The 19,502-nt window shown below is 44.4% G+C and overlaps 1 protein-coding gene across 1 annotated transcript; it reads left to right on the forward strand.

Moving 5' to 3' along the window:
* The first annotated feature begins 1,060 nt into the window (after window positions 1-1,060).
* On the forward strand, window positions 1,061-4,868 carry LOC109765512 (uncharacterized). Its single transcript, XM_020324292.4, has 3 exons — window positions 1,061-1,440; window positions 1,905-2,027; window positions 4,505-4,868. Exons 1-3 carry the CDS (start codon window positions 1,251-1,253, stop codon window positions 4,720-4,722), a joined length of 531 nt encoding a protein of 176 aa, XP_020179881.1. The 5' UTR covers window positions 1,061-1,250; the 3' UTR covers window positions 4,723-4,868.
* Window positions 4,869-19,502: the final 14,634 nt, after the last annotated feature.

Here is a 19,502-nt window from a genome sequence, read left to right on the forward strand (position 1 = left end):
ATGCTACGGCCTCTAGCACAACTGTTGCATCACGAGACTTGCCACAATACATTCCTTGCCATGCCTACGGGCAATTTTTCCAAGTCCAATGCATACAATCAATGCTACCTAGCATGCTAGGCCAACCTCTCCTCTCATTAGATGCCATCAATTTCTTTGTGTCATCCTCGTTGGGTGCCCGAAAATACTCAGGACCAAAGACACGGATGATCACTTTTGCAAATCTACGCACTGATTCAATTGTAGTATCTTCACCAATGCGAAGGTACTCATCGGCACAGTCAGCCGGAACGCCATATGCAATCACCCGCATAGCTGCGGAGATTTTTAAATATGCACTAAATCCCTTTAAGCCCGCAACATTTCTTCTTTGAGTAAAATACCGGCAATTTGCCTCGCAAGCTTGAACAATTTTCACAAAGAGGGATCGACGCATTCGGTACCTTCTCCGGAAGAGGTGCGGTGGATATGTAGGATTCTCCGCGAAGTAGTCTTGCGTCAATCAACTGTACCGCTCGCAAATATCACAAAAGAAACACTAACCGACGGCGGATGCGGCAGGTGATCCCAGGCGGCGACGGGGGGCGGGCTCGACGGTGGTCGATCCCCGGCGGCGGCAGCGACGAGGGGCGGCTCTTCTCGCCGAATCTGGGGGGTCGGTGCAGCGTATCGACGCGGGAGGGTGGGGGACGCCCCCGCGACGCGATTCCGCCCGCAGATTTGGCCGGAATCACCGGTGGCGGACGGGCGGAAGCAAGGGCGGTCGGCGGCGGAAGGAGATGGGGAAAGGCGCGCGGGTTGAAATGTCCCTCCCGCCAACTGCTTCTCTGTGATGCAGGGCACCGCAGCGGCGAGGGGGAACCCGCGTATTCACGGGTTCGGGCCGTGATTTTGCCGCGCCCCTCAAATTTTTTTGCGGGCCGGGACAGATGCGGGGTCTGATCAGGCAGGTTATTTTACGAGTCGGGGCCGGATGCGGGGTGTGCTAGAGTTTGCTCTTAGTTGCAACTTGCAAGGGCACGCAAGCGAAAGGCCTGGCTTCTAGCCCACCACCCACCCGCGGTCGGTGAGAACGCCGTAGGCCCGACGGGTCAGCGAGAACGGGAAGAAGTAGCGAAAACAGCTAAAGAGCGGAAGGGTTTTGGTCGCGAGTCGCACCCGCCGCCGTGGTCGCATCGCACGCAAACTTTCGAGTCTCGAGAGAGGCGACGAAGAGAGCGAGGGCGAGGGACGGCAATAGGGCTTGGAGGATGGGCGCTGGGGAAGGAGAGGCAGCTGGGAGCAAGGAGAAGAGCAGCGGCGTCGCCCGGACGTCCCTGGACGGCCTGCGGGACAAGAACGTGATGCAGCTCAAGAAGCTCAACATGGCGCTCTTCCCCGTCCGCTACAACGACAAATACTACCAGGACGCCATCGCCTCCAAGGACTTCTCCAAGCTCGGTGAGCGCGCTCCCATCAGTTTCTTCCAATCTTGTTCTAATCCCTACCTCGCACCGCCGGGACCGGTTCCATACCTCATCCGGTCTTCCATTGTATTGGGATTGGGATTGGGATTGGGGTTGTATCTATCTCAGTTCTCGGATCTGCAGACAGAAGGCAGGAAACAATTTATAACTTGCTACCAGATTGGGGAAGAAACCGCCATTAGGAATTTATATTTTGGAATGGGGACGTGCAAATGCGAATGTGGATTTGATCTGTAAAAATAATTCTTTGGCCATAGAAGATCTTGGAGAGTTGGAGGGCGTGGGTAGGTAGCTATGGTGTTGTGCTGGGGATGTTTCCCGGATTCGCTGTTATATTGATTCGTCTGCTGGCTTTGGCTGATTTCATCTATGAGAAAACATGTTGCTTGCTGCTGGTGCTATTGTCTGACTGTTCATTTTTCCTTTCTGTGTTTGTAGCTTACTATAGTGATATATGTGTTGGAGCAATCGCTTGTCGCCTGGAGAAGAAGGAAGGAGGGGTGGTCCGTGTTTATATCATGACTCTGGGTGTATTGGCGCCCTACCGTGGTCTTGGTCTTGGTGAGAATTTTCCCTACCTAAATTCATTTTTGCGTATGTAAAGAGATCACCCTGTTGGGCGTGAGATCTCTATATGCCTCACAAGTAGGATAACATGTGCACCTCCTTACCTGATTGCTGAAATTGTGAATTAAAATGTAATTGTTGAATAGTTGTAGGTACTGCATTTATCTTGCAACCTATTTTTCACTCAAGCAATGAACAATGATTGATCATGCTTCTGCCACCATCTCAATTGAATCAAAATGTGCCCAAAGTTTTCTGTTGATGTGTCACTGCCATAACGTCAATAATACCACTGTGGCAACCCTCCAGACCAAGCACGTTGACCCTCACAATAGAAGTTGCCTATGCGTCCACCATAGGGCCATGGCGTCCAATTGACAAGGCGGGCGGCTCTTTAAGCCGATTTTCGATGCCATATGCTTTCTGAGCAGGCACACATGGGAAGGAGAAGCAGGAGCGGGAGGGGCAAACCTTGGGCCTTCTTCCTTGAACTATGTAGAACGGGGTGGGAAGGAAAAGCGGGCGAGAAGAGAGGGACAGAACGAGGTGAGGGTGGAGCAGAAAAAAAAAATCTGGTTCTGGCTTGGGGCGCCGCGTCCTTGTGCCATCCCCGTTATTGCAGAGCTTTGTTGCCTCCAGGTCTGCGTGGGGTGCGGCATTGCCAGCAGCAGCTATGCTTCTTCTTTTTGAGTCTCTGCCAGCTTCTCATCTCCCTCCCACGAGTCTTCCCCAGCTTTTCCTCTCCCTACCCTCCCAGCTTCTCCTCCCTCCCACGAGTCCTCTCCAGCTTTTCCTCTCCCTACCGTTACAAGGTTACATGATAAAATGCTTGAACAACCTATGACACCCTGCACTATCTAGGAAGGTTACAATCAAAAGGCAATAAGTGCAGGCCCTGCCAGTTGGCAGCCAAATCACAAGACATGGAGTAGTGCAAGCTAGTTAAGAGAGTTTACAGCAGAGAGAATGGCTGGCCCTAGGTCAGCTTTTGTTCTATGAGTTAATAAACCAAAGTCAACCTTGAATCTGCTCCAAGAATCAACTGATGCTACCAGGTTTCTGAAAAGTGTTGTTGCTTACATACCATGTTTTGTTGTATTTTGGCATTTGAGTGTGCATTGGGTTAGTCTTATTCCCATGGGAATATTAACGGAGCACTGTGCTAGTAAATTGGTTGTAATGGGTGATTTAACTTGCTGTCAGACCAAGTTAGGGTGTGTCTATGAAGTCGCCTTGCCATACGCCGTAAGTGTTATAAAGTTATGAAGGGTGTGGATTGCCAAAAAATGCATTACGCATTTAAACTAAGGTGGTGTCAAGGATTGTTTGTAGCGGTTGTGCCATATGTGCTCATGAAATTATAGTGCAATGATACTCTTACCATGTTATGTCCTCTAGGGCATGTATGCCCTTCATGTATTTCCACGAGTGATAAACTTACTGTTTAAAAAACCCTAGTGGAAATGATTTAAGCATGTACCAATATTATTCTATAAAGCTTGCTTGTAAATAATTACCGTAGCTGTTTATCTAGTGCAAGTTCTGAAAGAATACATGTATCAGCACAGGAAAAACCAGTGAAAAATAATGAGCCGGCAATGTTGCCACTCATTCTTACTTTAGCCCATGTTAACACATCTGCACGCTAGATTGCTCTTTTTATCCAGGTGAAATACCCGTGACTTCTAAATCTAGTAAGAATAATGATCATCGTGCAATAAAACATCATGGGCTGCCTCGTCATACTTTCTTTGAGCAATCACCGCCCTGTCATGCTTCTTTTAGACCACTGCCCCATTGGTGCTACTATCAGATGATATAGTAAGTTAGTATGTTCGTCCTGCTCCCAGTGACCGGGTAGCACATGTGGTTAGCCCAGCAGTTATTCATAACTTGTTTGTTTATAGGTTTCAGAGTCCTCTAAATGATTTTTTTTGGCAGGAAGAGTCCTCTAAATGTTAGGCTACACCATTTCCCACACTGCATTATTGGCTGCTAATATAGTATCCTGTTGTTAATACGATTCCATTGATGGTAAATGAGAATTTCGGGAGTGTACAGAATTCAATTTAAAATATACTCTGGCGGTCTGGCCTCATTTCACAACACATGCTGTCAAGAATTTTGAGTTTGTTCTAAGGAAAATGTCCATATGATCATCTGAGGAGTATTAGGAACGTGATGTTTGATAAAAGGAAATTATGAGGGGACTACACGGCAGCAGGTTTTGTTTGGTACTGCTACTGTAACACTGTCTCAAAAGAATGAATGCTAGTTGAATGAATATGAAATATCAACTAGTTGTAAACTTCTTGGGCTTGAAGTACACCTTGCATACTTTTGCTCTTTTCAAACTATTTTTTACGAACAGAAAAGAATAGTTTGTTTTTGGCAACAACACGAGCTGTTTTTAAGAGTAGCAGTAATATGATCTGTGCTGCCTTACAATTGATCCTTTTTTATTTTGACAGGAACAAAGCTGCTGAACCATGTTTTTGATCTCTGTGCGAAGCAGAACATCTCAGAGATATACTTACACGTTCAGACAAACAACGACGATGCCATTGCTTTCTACAAGAAGTTTGGTTTCGAAATAACAGAGACGATACATAATTACTATACGAACATCACTCCACCGGATTGCTATGTTCTTACCAAATTTATCGGCCAGGCTGCTACAAAGAAATGAGCAGACACCGTCCCTGCTCTTGTGACAGAGTTGTGATCTTGTTGCAGTGTGTTCTTCATTTTCATTGAGGTTTAACATTACTTTGAGAACACGATTACCTTGGCTGCATCACTGAGACATCATTTTTACATTGACTGTGTTCTTTATCCCACCTTGCTCCAGTAACTTGAGTGCCTGCCTTAACTACTTGTTCTGGATATGTGGTGCGAGGTTGCCAAATTTTTTCTGAATGGTGCCGTTGCCAATTTTAATCTTGCTCCTTTGACCCGTTAGTGGAGCAAGGTTGTAGTTACTTGGGTTTTGAAATCCCAACGTTTGTCTCTCTGCCTGCTCGCTCTGGCATGTGTTACTTTAGTTCTGACAGGTTTGTTCGTGATAAAATCTGTTTTTTGTTTGTGTAAATTTAACCCTTTTTTATTGAATTGTTTTTAACATGTTTATTACTATTGTTGTTGATAAGTCAAATTATCTATGGTCTTCCCCGCATCACCACTCCGATGATCGCATCAACTCAGAGAAGCGCCATCGCCTACGAAGATATTTCATCAAGAGTACACTACATATATGGAACCATTTTGCGACACATAAAAGGGCGAAAGGTGAAAACCTACTTTTCATCAAGAGTACACTACATACGGAAATGGAACCATTTTGCGACAAATAACAAGATGAAAGGTGAACACCACGTTTGAATCGATGTGCAGCCTTGTACGTCCTCATGCATTGAAATGGAGTCCCCCCACCCCACACACATGCACACACAATCATCTTGAGAACTCGTCAAATTTCGTTGACTCAACCAGTTCCTCTTTGCATTGTAATCCTCTATATTCTCCCTATGTTAAAGAAGAAGCAAGGCAAGAAGTAGGGCTTATATGTGTCCCTGTTTTCTGGGTTCTAAACTCCATGGTAGACATCACGTGTTTCCGACTACGAATTCAACGTACTCCCTCTAGTACCCCCTTGTTAGAATCAACCTAAAATCTCTCAACAGCTGGCGTCGATCATGGGGGCATTGCGGATCTGTGCCACGAGTCACATCATCATCGCCGGACAAGAATCGTCCGGGGGGGTGGGGGGTGGACCAACCAAAAATCACGACAGAAAGGCTGGGGGAGGCTTATTTGATGAAGCAATCCTTAATATCCTCAGGGACCTGAGGGTTAAACACCACGATTCAAGTTTCCCAGGCTTGAGCATTCGACAAATCCATCCTCAAAGGAAGATCATCATAGGATGGCTGGGGCGAACACCATCCCCGGTGACGATAATATGAAAATGCATCTAATCCCTTTGGTTGGTTTTGATAATTAATGTAAACATATCTCAAAGAAATAATAATTTAACTAACTTCTCATGAGTTCCATTAGGTTGCAACAAATGAGATGAAAGATGACCCCCACAAATTCTCATAAACAAGTGTTGGCCAAGGCAAGGACTTAGAATTTTTCTTTTTGCATTTTAGTGATCCAACATCACATTGAATTCATAGACATGCCAATACTATCAAAAGGGGAACGAGGTTGCTAAGATGAGTTTCTTTCTCTTTGTGCTTATAGATCAACTCCAATGCCCTCAGAATACTCCACTATGTCTACCTATGCTTCTATCCTTAAGAGCTTTCGAGCTCTTGCAATCGGAACCTGCGGAGCCATTCATCCAAATATAGTTGTTGCAAACCCTAACTATTCAGGGCCGCCAAGCATTCCACTCGGAATCACCAAGGATGTTGGCAAACTTTCTGTTGCCCTCTCGAAAATTTTGAACGCGTTCCAGAGTGTGTGCCACCTACGAGGTAGTCCACTCGGAGCTTTCAAACACATGTCCAACCTATTGAGTCCTTTCAAAGGTTCCACCATTTGTATTGATTGGAACCTCCAAGAGGATCGCCCAGGAGCTTCTGCGATGTGTTAAAACGTGTGTAACGGTCATATTTCTGGTCCACCCCATATATAGCCCCACCTTCCCCATCAGTTCACAGCAAGCAAACTCCACTCATGCCATATATTTTTAAGAGAGGATATCACCTTCTTGTGCTGATTTCAATGGGATTTCTACTCCAAAGAGATCTAATCCCCCTTTTGCTTTCAACTCCTACCTCTTCAACCCAAGGCCATATCTTGAAAGAATTTGAGTGTGAAGGAAATTATTTTGAAGCACAAGAGCAAGAGATTTTATCACCAAGCAACCTCAATTTTGTTATTTTTCTTTATACCATCATATGTTGCATCATGGCCATATCAAGTGTTGCATTGTGCTTATGTCATTTTGCATTCTCATAATCATCATGTGCATTGTCATATTCATGCATGTTATATTGTTGCATGCTCCATGTGTGTTCCTTGCATCACCACCTCACCCTCCTCCTCTTCCTTTCTTTTTGCAAGTGCCATTTCTCCCTTCTCCATTAATGTTCAATCTTTGCCAATAAATCATGCACCATGCCTTATACCTCTCTGTCAAGTTTTATCCTTTTTGGAGTTGTTCTGGTTGCCACTAAAAATGTCCGAAGCAATTTTATCAAATAGTGCACATTTCCAGGAGCATGAGGATATTCTCACATCTCTCATACACCTCTCCTTTTCCCCAATGCTTTTCCCTTTGTTTTGTGTTTGAAGAAAATAAAAGAAAAGAGCAGCAGCCTCAGCCAGTTGTAACACCCCATTTGTAACACTTCCCTTTTTGGCATGTATCCAACTTTATGATCTAATTTCATGCGGGTCTATCCTTGTTGGCTTCATTTTTATTGCTTTTTTATTTTACTTATTGCATTGTAGTGAGTGCAACAAGCTTGCAAACATGCCTACATGAATTTGTTCTGCCATGCCATGTTTATTTTGCTTAGTCTGAAACTGTCAGCATAACTTGTCATTTTGCATTGAAGCTAGCATCAAATATATGAGTTTCTGGAACATGTTCAGTGAGGGAGTTTTGTTAAGTGCATTTAGTACTAGCATGCCATGCTCAAGTTTGCCATGATAGGTTCCTGTAACATATAGTTTACTAGCTCTAAACATTGCAATCTGATGTTGTTTCTGCCATGATCAGTATTTTCATCAATTCTGTAAAACTGTTATCATTTGTCAGTTTGTCGTGTAATTTTGGTGATGTTCTAGTGAGTTTTAGAAATAGTTCAGTAATCATGTTTTGTAGTGTTTGTCATATACTTCATTTCCATGCCTTTTGCTTTCATGTTAAAGCCTTGTTGCATATTCATGTGATGCATCCAAGTTGGCATGTCGTTGTTTTGATAGTTTTGCATTGCATATCATATTGCTCACCGTTTGAGTTCCGTGCATCCGTTTTCGATGGTCTTTATATCGATTTCAACCGAAATCTTCCAATCTATCCAGTGGCATGCTTGGATTACCAAGATTTTCCCCATATCATTCCTGCCTTCATCGTTTCCTTCCCGTTATCGTACCCCTTCGTTCCGGTAGAACCGTAGCTCCGTGCATACCGTTCTTCTTATGCATCCTTGATAGTTTTGCATGTAGAACATGTTCTTGCCATGCCATGAGTGGTTGTTTATTGTATGCTTGTCTTTCTTTGGGTAGTTCCGGGAGACGAGTTCGAGTCCAAGGACCCCGTCGAGAACATTCACGAGGAGCAAGTTTTCGATGCCACTGAGAACATTGCAGGCAAGATGATCATTACCCCCGATATCACTACTTTCTTGATTGCTAGTTGTTCGTTGCAATCGCTATGTCATGCTACCTACCACATGTTTATCAAGCCTCCTAAATTGTCATGTTAAGCCTCTAACCCCCCTTCCCAACATCAAGTTATTCGAGCAACTCAAAGGTGCAAAAGTGTTTTCCAAGCTTGACCTCCGTATGGGGTATCACCAGATTCGCATTCGTGAAGAAGATATCCCAAACACAGCCTTCAGAACGAGCTTTGATTCTTATGAATATACTATCATGTCTTTCGGGCTTGCCAATGCCCCTCCAACATTCTCTCGTATGATGAACTTCATCTTCAACCACCGATGAATTCATCCTGGTGTATCTCGATGATATCCTGGTTTTCTCCAAGAATAAAGAGGATCATGCTAAACATTTGTGATTGGTGCTCGACAAGCTGAGAGAGCATCAATTATACGCAAAGTTCTCAAAATGTGAATTTTGGCTTGATGAAGTTCTTTACCTTGGTCACATCATCTCTGCCAAGGGCATCTCTGTTAATCCGGAAAAGGTTGCTTAAATTGTCAACTGGCAGCCTCCTCAGAATTTCAAGCACCTTCGAAGTTTCCTCGGGCTTGCAAGCTATTGTAGAAGATTCGTGGAGAACTTCTCCAAAATTACTAAGCCTCTGTCCGACCTCCTCCAGAAGAACGTCAAATATTCTTGGACTCCTGAGTGTGACGTTGCCTTCAAGTCACTCAAAGAGAAACTCGTCTCAGCTCCGGTCTTTACTCCTCCTGATGAGTCCAAGCCCTACCAAGTATTTTGTGATGCTTCGTCGCAAGGTCTCGGTGGAGTCTTAATGCAAGAGAAGAAAGTTGTGGCTTATACTTCTCGGCAGTTGAAGCCAAACGAGAGGAACTTTCCCACTCATGATCTTGAGTTGGCGGCAGTTGTCCATGCCTTAATCACATGGAGACACCTCTTCTTGGCCAGGCAGGTGGACATTTTCACCGATCACAAGAGCCTAAAATATATCTTCACTCAGCCCAACCTTAACCTCTGGCAAACTCGTTGGGTCGAGATGATTCAAGAGTACAATCCAAGCATCGAGTACACTCCATGCAAGGCTAATGTGATTGCAGACGCTTTGAGCAGAAAGGCATATTGCAGCAGTCTTATTCTCAAGTCATTCCAGCCTGATCTTTGTGAAGCTTTTTGCAAGCTCAACCTCCAAGTTATTCCTCAAGGTTTTCTTGCCAACCTTCAAGTCACTCCAACTCTGGAAGACCAGATTCGTGAGTCACAACTCCTTGATACCATGGTGAAGAAGGTGAAAGATGGTATTGCCAAGGGCCTTTCCAAATACAAGTGCTATCACATTGATGACAGAGACACTTTGTTCTTTGAGGACCGGATTGTGGTTCCAAAAGGTGATCTCAGGAAGGTCATAATGAATGAAGCTCGTAATTCCCTTCTCTCGATACATCCAAGCAGTTCGAAGATGTACCATGACCTCAAGCAGTCATATTGGTGGACTCGCATGAAGCGGGAGATTGCCCAATTCGTGAATGAGTGTGATGTATGCCGCAGAGTGAAAGCAGAACACCAGCGTCCAGCAGGACTCCTCCAGCCTCTACCTATTCCCGAGTGGAAGTTCGATCATATCGAAATGGACTTTGTCACCGGCTTTCCCGAGTCCAAGCGAGGGAATGATGCTATCTTCGTTGTCATTGACAAGCTCACAAAAGTGGCTCATTTTCTTCCAGTCAAAGAATCTATCACTGCAGCTCAGTTGGCGGAGCTATACACTTCCAGGATAGTCTCGTTGCACGGGATTCCTCAATTGATCTCCTCAGATCATGGAAGCATCTTCACTTCCAAGTTCTGGGACTCCTTCTAGAAGTCCATGGGTACCAACATCCGTTTCAGCACAAATTTTCACCCTCAAACAAGTGGCCAAGTTGAAAGAGTCAATCAAATCCTTGAAGACATGCTAAGAGCATGTGTCATCTCCTTCGGCATGAAGTGGGAAGATTGCCTCCTGTTTGCCGAGTTCTCCTACAACAACTTCCAAGCAAGTTCGGGCAAGGCCCCTTTCGAAATTCTACATGGCAGAAAGTGTCGTACTCCTCTCAACTGGTCCGAAACCGGTGAGCGCCAACTCCTTGGAAATGACTGGATCACATAAGCTGAAGATATGTGTAAAGTCATCCGTGAAAATCTCAAAGCTGCCCAATCGCGCCAGAAGAGTTACTATGATAGCAAGCATCATGACTTGGCTTTCGAGATTGGAGACCATGTCTATCTCCGCGTCTCTCCCATGAAAGGCACTCAATGCTTCGGTATCAAAGGGAAGCTTGCCCCAAGATATGTGGGTCCTTTCAAAATTGTTGGCAAAAGAGGCGATCTTGCCTACCAACTCGAGCTACCTTCCAACTTCTCAAATGTGCACGATGTGTTTCATGTGTCACAACTTCGCAAATGCTTCAAGATGCCCGAGTGCACTATCGACTTCGAAGAGATTGATCTTCAAGAGGACTTGTCTTATCATGAGCATCCCTGTAAGTGCATCTAGTGCCCCTTAGTGATTTTGGTGTATTGAAGACTTATAGGTTAAGGGGCTAATGTGTTTATAAGTGTACACAGGTCTATAAGTCTATGAGGAGTTTGATATTTACAGAGAAAGTCGACCCCTAAAAATGAAGTTCTTCGACTGAAGACTTTGGATTTCTGAAGACTTTCTGAAGACTTTGAAAGTGAAGAAATTGGTGTGACCTTGAAGACTTGGTATTCATTTGAGGAGCATGAAGCGTGAAGACTTTTTGTTTTCGTAGTTTCATTTTCTCTTCCTTGAGTCATAGGAAACACCGTACTGTTAAAGGGGGTCGAGGAAATACTAAGGAAAAATTTCCATGTGATGCTAAACTCAAAATCCTACACCTACCAATCCCTTCGAGTGAAGCTAATGGAAATCTCATACAGTTTAGTCAATTTCTTCACTGACAGAGATGAAGTTCTTGTGGTCGCTGAGGAATTTGGTCTGACTGAGGAGATAGGAATTCGCGAGTGCGGATTGCCTACACAGTGAGGAACATGATAGCCTTGAGGAATTTGAGACTCAAATTTCCGACCGTTGCTGTGCTACACGCCAGCTGTCCCAAAATATCTTATCCACCTAACGGTCATATCATTGAAGGGCATTTATGTCTTATCATGTCGGGCTGCTCCCTAGGCTATAAATAGCCGCCCCATACAACCACTAGCTGGTTGGCTGCTCCGAGAGAAACTGACACTTGTCATTTGAGAGCATCCCATCCTCCGAGGACTTTGAGCGAAAATCATCGAGTGAGGAAAACCCAAACCCAAACACCTACAAACCCAAAGTGATTGAGCATCACTGAAGAGATTGATCCTGCGTGGATCCGATGCTTGTTACCTTTGAAGATTGTGCTTCTTCCAGACGGTTAGACGTCATGGTCTAGAGCATCCAAGAGGAATTGTGGATTGCCGAGTGACCGAGTTTGTGAAGGTTTGGAAGTCACCTGAAGACTTACCACGAGTGATTGGGCGAGGTCTGCGTGACCTTAGCTCAAGGAGAATACGGTGAGGATTGTGTGTCCGGGACTGTGTGTCCTCAGGTTTAAATACCTAGCCGCTCCAACCAGATGTACAACTGAGACAACAGTTGGAACTGGTCTACCAAATCATTGTCTTCACCAAGCTTACTGGTTCTATTTCTTCAACTCTTTCATTTCCTCATTACTGTGTTGTGTGCTTGTCATATCTGTGTTTGAAGACTTTGACTGAAGACTTTCTCAATTTCCTCAGTTCAATTTCTTCAGTCTGTTTGTCTTCATCGTAGGCTATCCTGTGATTACGCTTTCTGTACTCTGTGCTTGTCTTCATTTCATCATGATGACCATGCTTTTGTTCTGATATGTTTACTCTTGAGTACTTATTCCGCTGCTAGTAGTTCTTCGCTAAGGAATTTCCTCACCGGCAAATTCCTCAGTGAAGAATTCATAAAAATCGCCTATTCACCCCCTCTAGTCGATATAACACACTTTCAATTAGTATCAGAGCAAGGTACTCCCTTGTTCTGTGTGATTTTGGTTTAACCGCCTGGAGTTTTAGTTATGTCGACCACAGGAATGAAGACTGTGTCATGCCCCATCTTTGACGGTCACGAGTATCCCAAGTGGAAGGCCATGATGAAGAAGCACCTCATGGCGATGAACAGCGAACTGTGGACCGTCACTGAGATTGGTCTTACCGATCTGTGCAAGATGGCGGAAGCTGACGACATTCGCAAGTACACTCTTCTCAACCTCACGGCGAAGGACGTCATCTGCTCCCGTCTGTCTCAAAATCAGTTCAGAAACATCATGCATCTCGATCATGCGAAGCTTATCTGGGACCGTCTCTCTGAGGTCTATGAAGGTCATCGAACCCATCATGATCCTTGGTTTGAGGACTTCAAGGAATCTCTCAAAGCGATGACATTCGAACCAGAATCATCATCCTCTTCATCATGCCTTATGGCAAAAAGTGCTGAGGTAACTGAATGCTACCTATCCGAGTCTAGTGATGATGAATCTGGTGATGAATTTGGACCCAGCTATGTCAAACTTGCTTCCCTTGCCACTAAACAACAAAGAGCTTTGGAAAAAGTTCAATACATGCTAAATAGGAGCAATGATATGTTGGGTGAAGAAATGGATCAGTCAAAAGCTTTGGCTGGAAGTCTTCAGAGACTTCATACTAAGTATGACACCCTTCAATATCAACATAACACTCTCTTATCTGATCATTAGAAGCTTTCTTATGAATTTCTTCAAAGAAAGCAAGATCTTGAGAAGCTAAGAGTGAGTTATGAAGATCTTCAGAAGGAGCGCGATTCATTACTTGCTCAACAAATCAGCGCTTCTCAGGAAGAATTTGTTCCTCCATGTTTGAAATGCATTGAACATGAATCTGCTAATTCTTCACCTGAATGTTCAAATGCTTCTAATGCTACAAATTCTTCAACTGTCTCTGCTATCATTAATTCATCATCTGAGGACATTGCTAGTATCACTGATGATGCAGGGCTGAAGGAATTGTACATGACAGGCATGTACAAAAGCCTCAAAGGGCATCAGACTCTTTGTGATGTGCTTAAAAAGCAGATCCTCAACAGGAACCCTAGGAAAGAGGGTATTGCCTTTGAGAGGAAACTCAATGCTGATGGTACATATTGGAAGCCTGAGCAGTACCCCAAAACCTCATGGGTTGCTGCAAAGGGACCTCCAGTTGATCCATCTAATCTATCTGGCTTTACATGTGAATCTTCTCATTCTTCTGATGAGTCATTTGACTCCAACTATAAACTATTCAAAAATCAGAATGGCGAAGTATTTGCTAGATATGTTGGCACTAACTGCAGGAACGGTTCCCCTATGAAGAAAATCTGGGTTCCCAAAAGGTGCCTTCAAAGTCTTTAGGTGAATGTCCTCATGACATCACGTGTGAAGAATAGGAACCCCAGATCAAATTCTTCATATGGACCAAATTCTTCATATGGATCCAAGTCCTCATACGGACCAAATTCCTCACGTGGATCATATTCCTCAAAAGGATCAAAGTCCTCATATGAATATCATCGTGCTAACAACTCTGTTTCGCAGGGAAGAGCTAAGGGCTATGAATATGAGCATTATTCTTCTAATCATTATGTTCATAAGTCCTCGAAGAATTTTTCTGCTTATTCATATGCTTACCCTAACTCCTCTTATGTGAAACGAAATGGATTGGCTTCTATGCCACCTTTCTCGTATGGAGCTCACAGAGTGATGAACTCTTTGCCACCCCTTCAGATGTGGGTGGTGAAGAAAAAGAACTAATCTCTTCTGCAGGGTCAGGTCTCCAAACGTGTGTGAACGTCTGAAGAATTTGCTGGAGACCTGAAAAGTGCCTAAAAGGACGCAGGCTAATCATGAAGAAATGAACTCTCATTTCTCACGTCCTCATACTGCTTTATCTGTTCTGTTGCTTGATGAAATTGATCTGATGAATTGTGATGTCATATTCTTCACTGATGAAGTATATGAGTTCGTAAGCTGCACTAATTCATCTGCAGGATGATCAACCCAAAGCCACTGAGTGGGTCCTCGATAGTGGATGTACAAATCACATGACTGGTGACAAGAATCTATTGATGGATGCTCCCTTATCTCCATCACATCTGAAGCATATCATCTTCGCTGACAAAGGCAAAAGTCAGGTATTGGGTCTAGGTAAGGTTGCGATCACAAAGGATCGACACATGGACAAAGTCATGCTTGTCGAGTCCTTAGGATACAACCTCATGTCTGTCTCAATGCTTTGTGATCTTGATATGGTTGTTGTCTTTGGCAAGTATTGTTGTGTTGTGGTTATGGAAGCTGACAATTCCAAAGTCTTCGAAGGCTTTAGGAGGGGAGACTTGTATATTGTTGATTTCTCTACAGGACCACAACCAACCGTGTGCCTACTTGCAAAAGCTTCAGAAGGCTGGCTATGGCATCGACGACTTGGTCATGCAGGCATGAGGAATTTGCACACGCTTGCGAAGAAGAAGCATGTCATTGGCATTGACTATGTCAAATTCCTCAAGGATCACTTATGCGGAGCCTGTGAAGCTGGGAAGATGACAAAGGCTAAGCATCCAGCGAAGACTATCATGACCACCACTCGACCATTTGAATTGCTTCACATGGATCTCTTCGGTCCTAACCATTATTCTGCAGTCTCAAATGATGCATCTCAATATGGCTTTGTTATTGTTGATGATTACTCTCGTTACACATGGGTACACATTGTTACTTACAAACATGAAGTGCAGGAAGTCTTCAAACGATTTTCCTTGAGGGCTTCAGCCAACTTTGGTGTGAAGATCAAGCACATCAGAAGTGACAATGGAACTGAGTTCAAGAATTCTGGTCTTGATGACTATCTTGATGAACTTGGTATTACTCATGAGCTATCTGCCCCATATACTCCTCAGCAGAATGGCGTCGTGGAGCGCAAGAACAGGACTCTTGATGAGATGGCTCGCATTATGCTTGATGAATACAAAACGCCTCGTCGTTTCTGGATTGATGCAATTGATACTGCGTGCCACATCATCAACAGAGTATATCTTCACAAATTCTTCAAGAAGACTGCCTATGAACTCCTCACTGACAAGAAACCCAATGTGAGTTATTTCAAAGTCTTCGGTGCTAAATGTTGGATTAGAGATCCTCATCACAACTCAAAATTTGCACCGAAAGCACATGAAGGTTTTATGCTTGGTTACGGAAAGGACCCGCACACCTACAGAGTCTTCAACAACGTTCTTCACAAGGTTGTTCAAAATGTAGATGTGCGGTTCGATGAAACTAGTGGCTCGCAAAGAGAGCACCTACCTTCTGTGATAGATGAACCAGCACCTGAGGAAACTATCAAGTTCAAGGCTACTGAGGATGTCATTCCTACCGAAGAATCTGCTAAAGAATTCATTCAAGAACATGAAGAACGTCGATCTAATGCACCTGAAGAAAACACTGAACAAAATGGTGCTGAAGAAAATGCTGATCAAATTCCTCGACGATAACCAGCTCATCCTCGCGTTGCAAAAGAAGTGCAAGTTGAAAAGATCATCGATGACATTGAAGCACCAGGTCCTCTCACACGCTCAAGAGCTTCACATTTATCTAACTTTTGTGGGCACTATGATTTTGTCTCTATCACAGAGCCCACTAAGGTAGATGAAGCATTTCTAGAGCCTGAGTGGATTCAGGCCATGCAAGAAGAATTACATCAGTTCGAGCTCAACAACGTCTGGGAACTGGTCAAACATCCAGATCCTCGCAAGCACAATATCATTGGCACAAAGTGGATCTACAGCAACAAGCAAGATGAAAATGGCCTTGTGGTGAGGAATAAGGCACGGCTTGTAGCTCAAGGCTACACACAGGTTGAAGGAATTGATTTCGATGAAACTTTTGCACCTGTAGCTAGACTTGAGGCTATTCGCATATTACTTGCTTATGCTAACCATCATGATATCACTTTATATCAAATGGATGTGAAAAGTGCATTCCTCAATGGTAAGCTTGAGGAAGAAGTATATGTTGCTCAACCCCCAGGTTTTGAAGATCCAAAGAATCCTGACAAAGTCTTCAGACTCAATAAGGCCCTCTATGGCCTCAAGCAGGCCCCTCAGGCGTGGTATGATACCTTGAAGGAATTCCTCATGAAGAAAGGCTTCAAACCCGGTACACTCGACCCTACTCTTTTCACTAAATCTTATGATGGTGAACTGTTTGTGTGCCAAATATATGTTGATGATATTATCTTTGGCTGTACCGACCAACATTATAGTGATGAATTTGCCTATATGATGAGTGAAGAATATCAAATGTCTATTTAGGTCTTCAAATTCGTCAACAACGCAATGGCATATTCATATCTTAGGAGAAATACCTCAAGGATGTACTGAGGAAATTCGGCATGCAAGATTGCAAAGGCCTCAAAATTCCTATGCCCACAAATGGCCATGTGTGCACTGATGAAAATGGTATTGACTTCGATCATAAGGTATACCGCTCCATGATTGGTTCTTTATTGTACTTATGTGCATCTAGGCCAGATATAATGCTTAGTGTTTGCATGTGTGCCCGATTTCAAGCTACACCAAAGGAATCACACCATAAGGTTGTGAAGCATATTCTTCGATATCTAGCTCACACACCAACACTTGGATTATGGTACCCCAAGGGCTCGGCTTTTGATCTCATTGGATATTCTGACTCTGACTATGCTGGTGATCGTGTGGACCGCAAGTCAACATCTGGTACATGTCATTTCCTCGGACGATCTTTGGTCTGTTGGTCCTCGAAGAAACAGAACTGCGTATCACTGTCTACTGTTGAAGCTGAGTACACTGCTGCTGGTTCTTGCTGTGCTCAATTGCTGTGGATGAAGCAAACTCTCAAGGACTACGGCGTCAACGTGAAGAATGTGCCTCTCTTCTGTGACAATGAGAGTGCCATCAAGATTGCTCACAACCCAGTTCAACACTCGAAGACAAAGCACATTCAGATTCGTCATCATTTTCTTCGCGATCATGTGTTGAAGGGCGACATTTCTATTGAGCATGTGAAGACTGAAGAACAGCTAGCCAATATCTTCACAAAGCCCTTGGATGAGAAGAGATTTAGCAAGTTGCGGTGTGAGCTAAATATCTTATAATCTTTGAATGTTCTTTGAAAAGGACACTCATCCTAACACTTATGCAAAATTGATGACTTAGATGTGCAACAAATGAAGAAACGTTTTTCTTCAATCAATGAAGAATAACACTCTAAGTGTGAAGAAATTAACGAAGAATTTGATTCTCAAAACCCTACGACAATTGTACGCGGTGTCTGAAATCATCATTCTTATACGGTGGGTCACGCCACCACCAAAGTTGAAAATTTTCAATTTGAATTTTTCCTCAGTGTTGAAATTCCTCAGTTGTTCATGTTCTTCAACTTTGCATTGTCTTCACTGTTTCCGTCGTTTTTCTTCTTTGGCTATATATATATATATATGAGTTTATGTCCTCTACAGCATTCACCTATGGCTAATTCTTCAAGTTGCTTTTTCTGCTAAGTGAATGTGATCGGACCCTTCCCCCTCTATGCTAAACTCAACCCATTCTATTCACAAATTCTTCATGTGCGTTCTATTTGAAACTCATTCAAAATCTTCACTGTTGTGACGCCCCCGATTTGACCGTACACTAATCATGCACGCAAATGTGTACGACCAAGATGAGGGACTCACGGGAAGATATCACAACACAACTCTAAAACATAAATAAGTCATACAAGCATCATAATACAAGCCAGGGGCCTCGAGGGCTCGAATACAAGTGCTCGATCACAGACGAGTCAGCGGAAGCAACAATATCTGAGTACAGACATAAGTTAAACAAGTTTTGCCTTAAGAAGGCTAGCACAAAAGTAGCAACGATCGAAGAGGCAAGGCCTCCTGCCTGGGACCTCCTAACTACTCCTGGTCGTCGTCAGCGGCCTGCACGTAGTAGTAGGCACCTCCAGTGCCGTGGGAGTCGTCGTCGACGGTGGCGTCTGGCTCCTGGACTCCAACATCTGGTTGCGACAACCAGATAGAAAGGAAAGGGGGAAAAAGAGGGAGAGAAGCAACCATGAGTACTCATCCAAAGTACTCGCAAGCAAGGAGCTACACTACATATGCATGGGTATATGTGTAAAGGGGCATATCAGTGGACTGAACTGCAGAATGCCAGAATTAAAAGGGGGATAGCTAGTCCTGTCGAAGACTACGCTTCTGGTCATCTCCATCTTGCAGCATATAGAAGAGAATAGAGTGAAGTCCTCCAAGTAGCATCGCATAGCATAATCCTACCCGGCAATCCCCTCCTCGTCGCCCTGTTAGAGAGCGATCACCGGGTTGTATCTGGCACTTGAAAGGGTGTATTTTATTCAGTATCCAGTTCTAGTTGTCATAAGCTCAAGGTACAACTCCGGGTCGTCCTTTTACCGAGGGACACGGCTATTCGAATAGATAAACTTCCCTGCAGGGGTGCACCACATAACCCAACACGCTCGATCCCAATTGGCCGGACACACTTTTCTGGGTCATGCCCGGCCTCGTAAGATCAACGCGTCGCAGCCCCACCTAAGCACAACAGAGCGGTCAGCACGCCGGTCTAATCCTAAGCGCGCAGGGGTCTGGGCCCATCGCCCTATGCACACCTGCACGTTGCGAACGCGGCCGCGAGCAGACCTAGCAACCCACACGATCACGGCGGTTACGCCAAAGCGGTCCAACACGGCGCGCGCCACTCAGTCGCTGACGTCACGAAGGCTTCGGCTGATACCACGACGCCGGGATACCCATAACTACTCCCGCGTAGATGGCTAGTGCGTATAGACCAAATGGCCAGACTCAGATCAAATACCAAGATCTTGTTAAGCGTGTTAAGTATCCGCGAACGCCGACCAGGGCCAGGCCCACCTCTTACCTAGGCGGTCTCAACCTGCCCTGTCGCTCCGCCACAAAGATCCACTTGCGGGTACTCCTACGAGCCGACCCGACTTTAGTCATCACATGTGTCAT

This window comes from Aegilops tauschii, chromosome 3, assembly GCF_002575655.3.
Source record: "Aegilops tauschii subsp. strangulata cultivar AL8/78 chromosome 3, Aet v6.0, whole genome shotgun sequence".
Taxonomy (NCBI): domain Eukaryota; kingdom Viridiplantae; phylum Streptophyta; class Magnoliopsida; order Poales; family Poaceae; genus Aegilops; species Aegilops tauschii.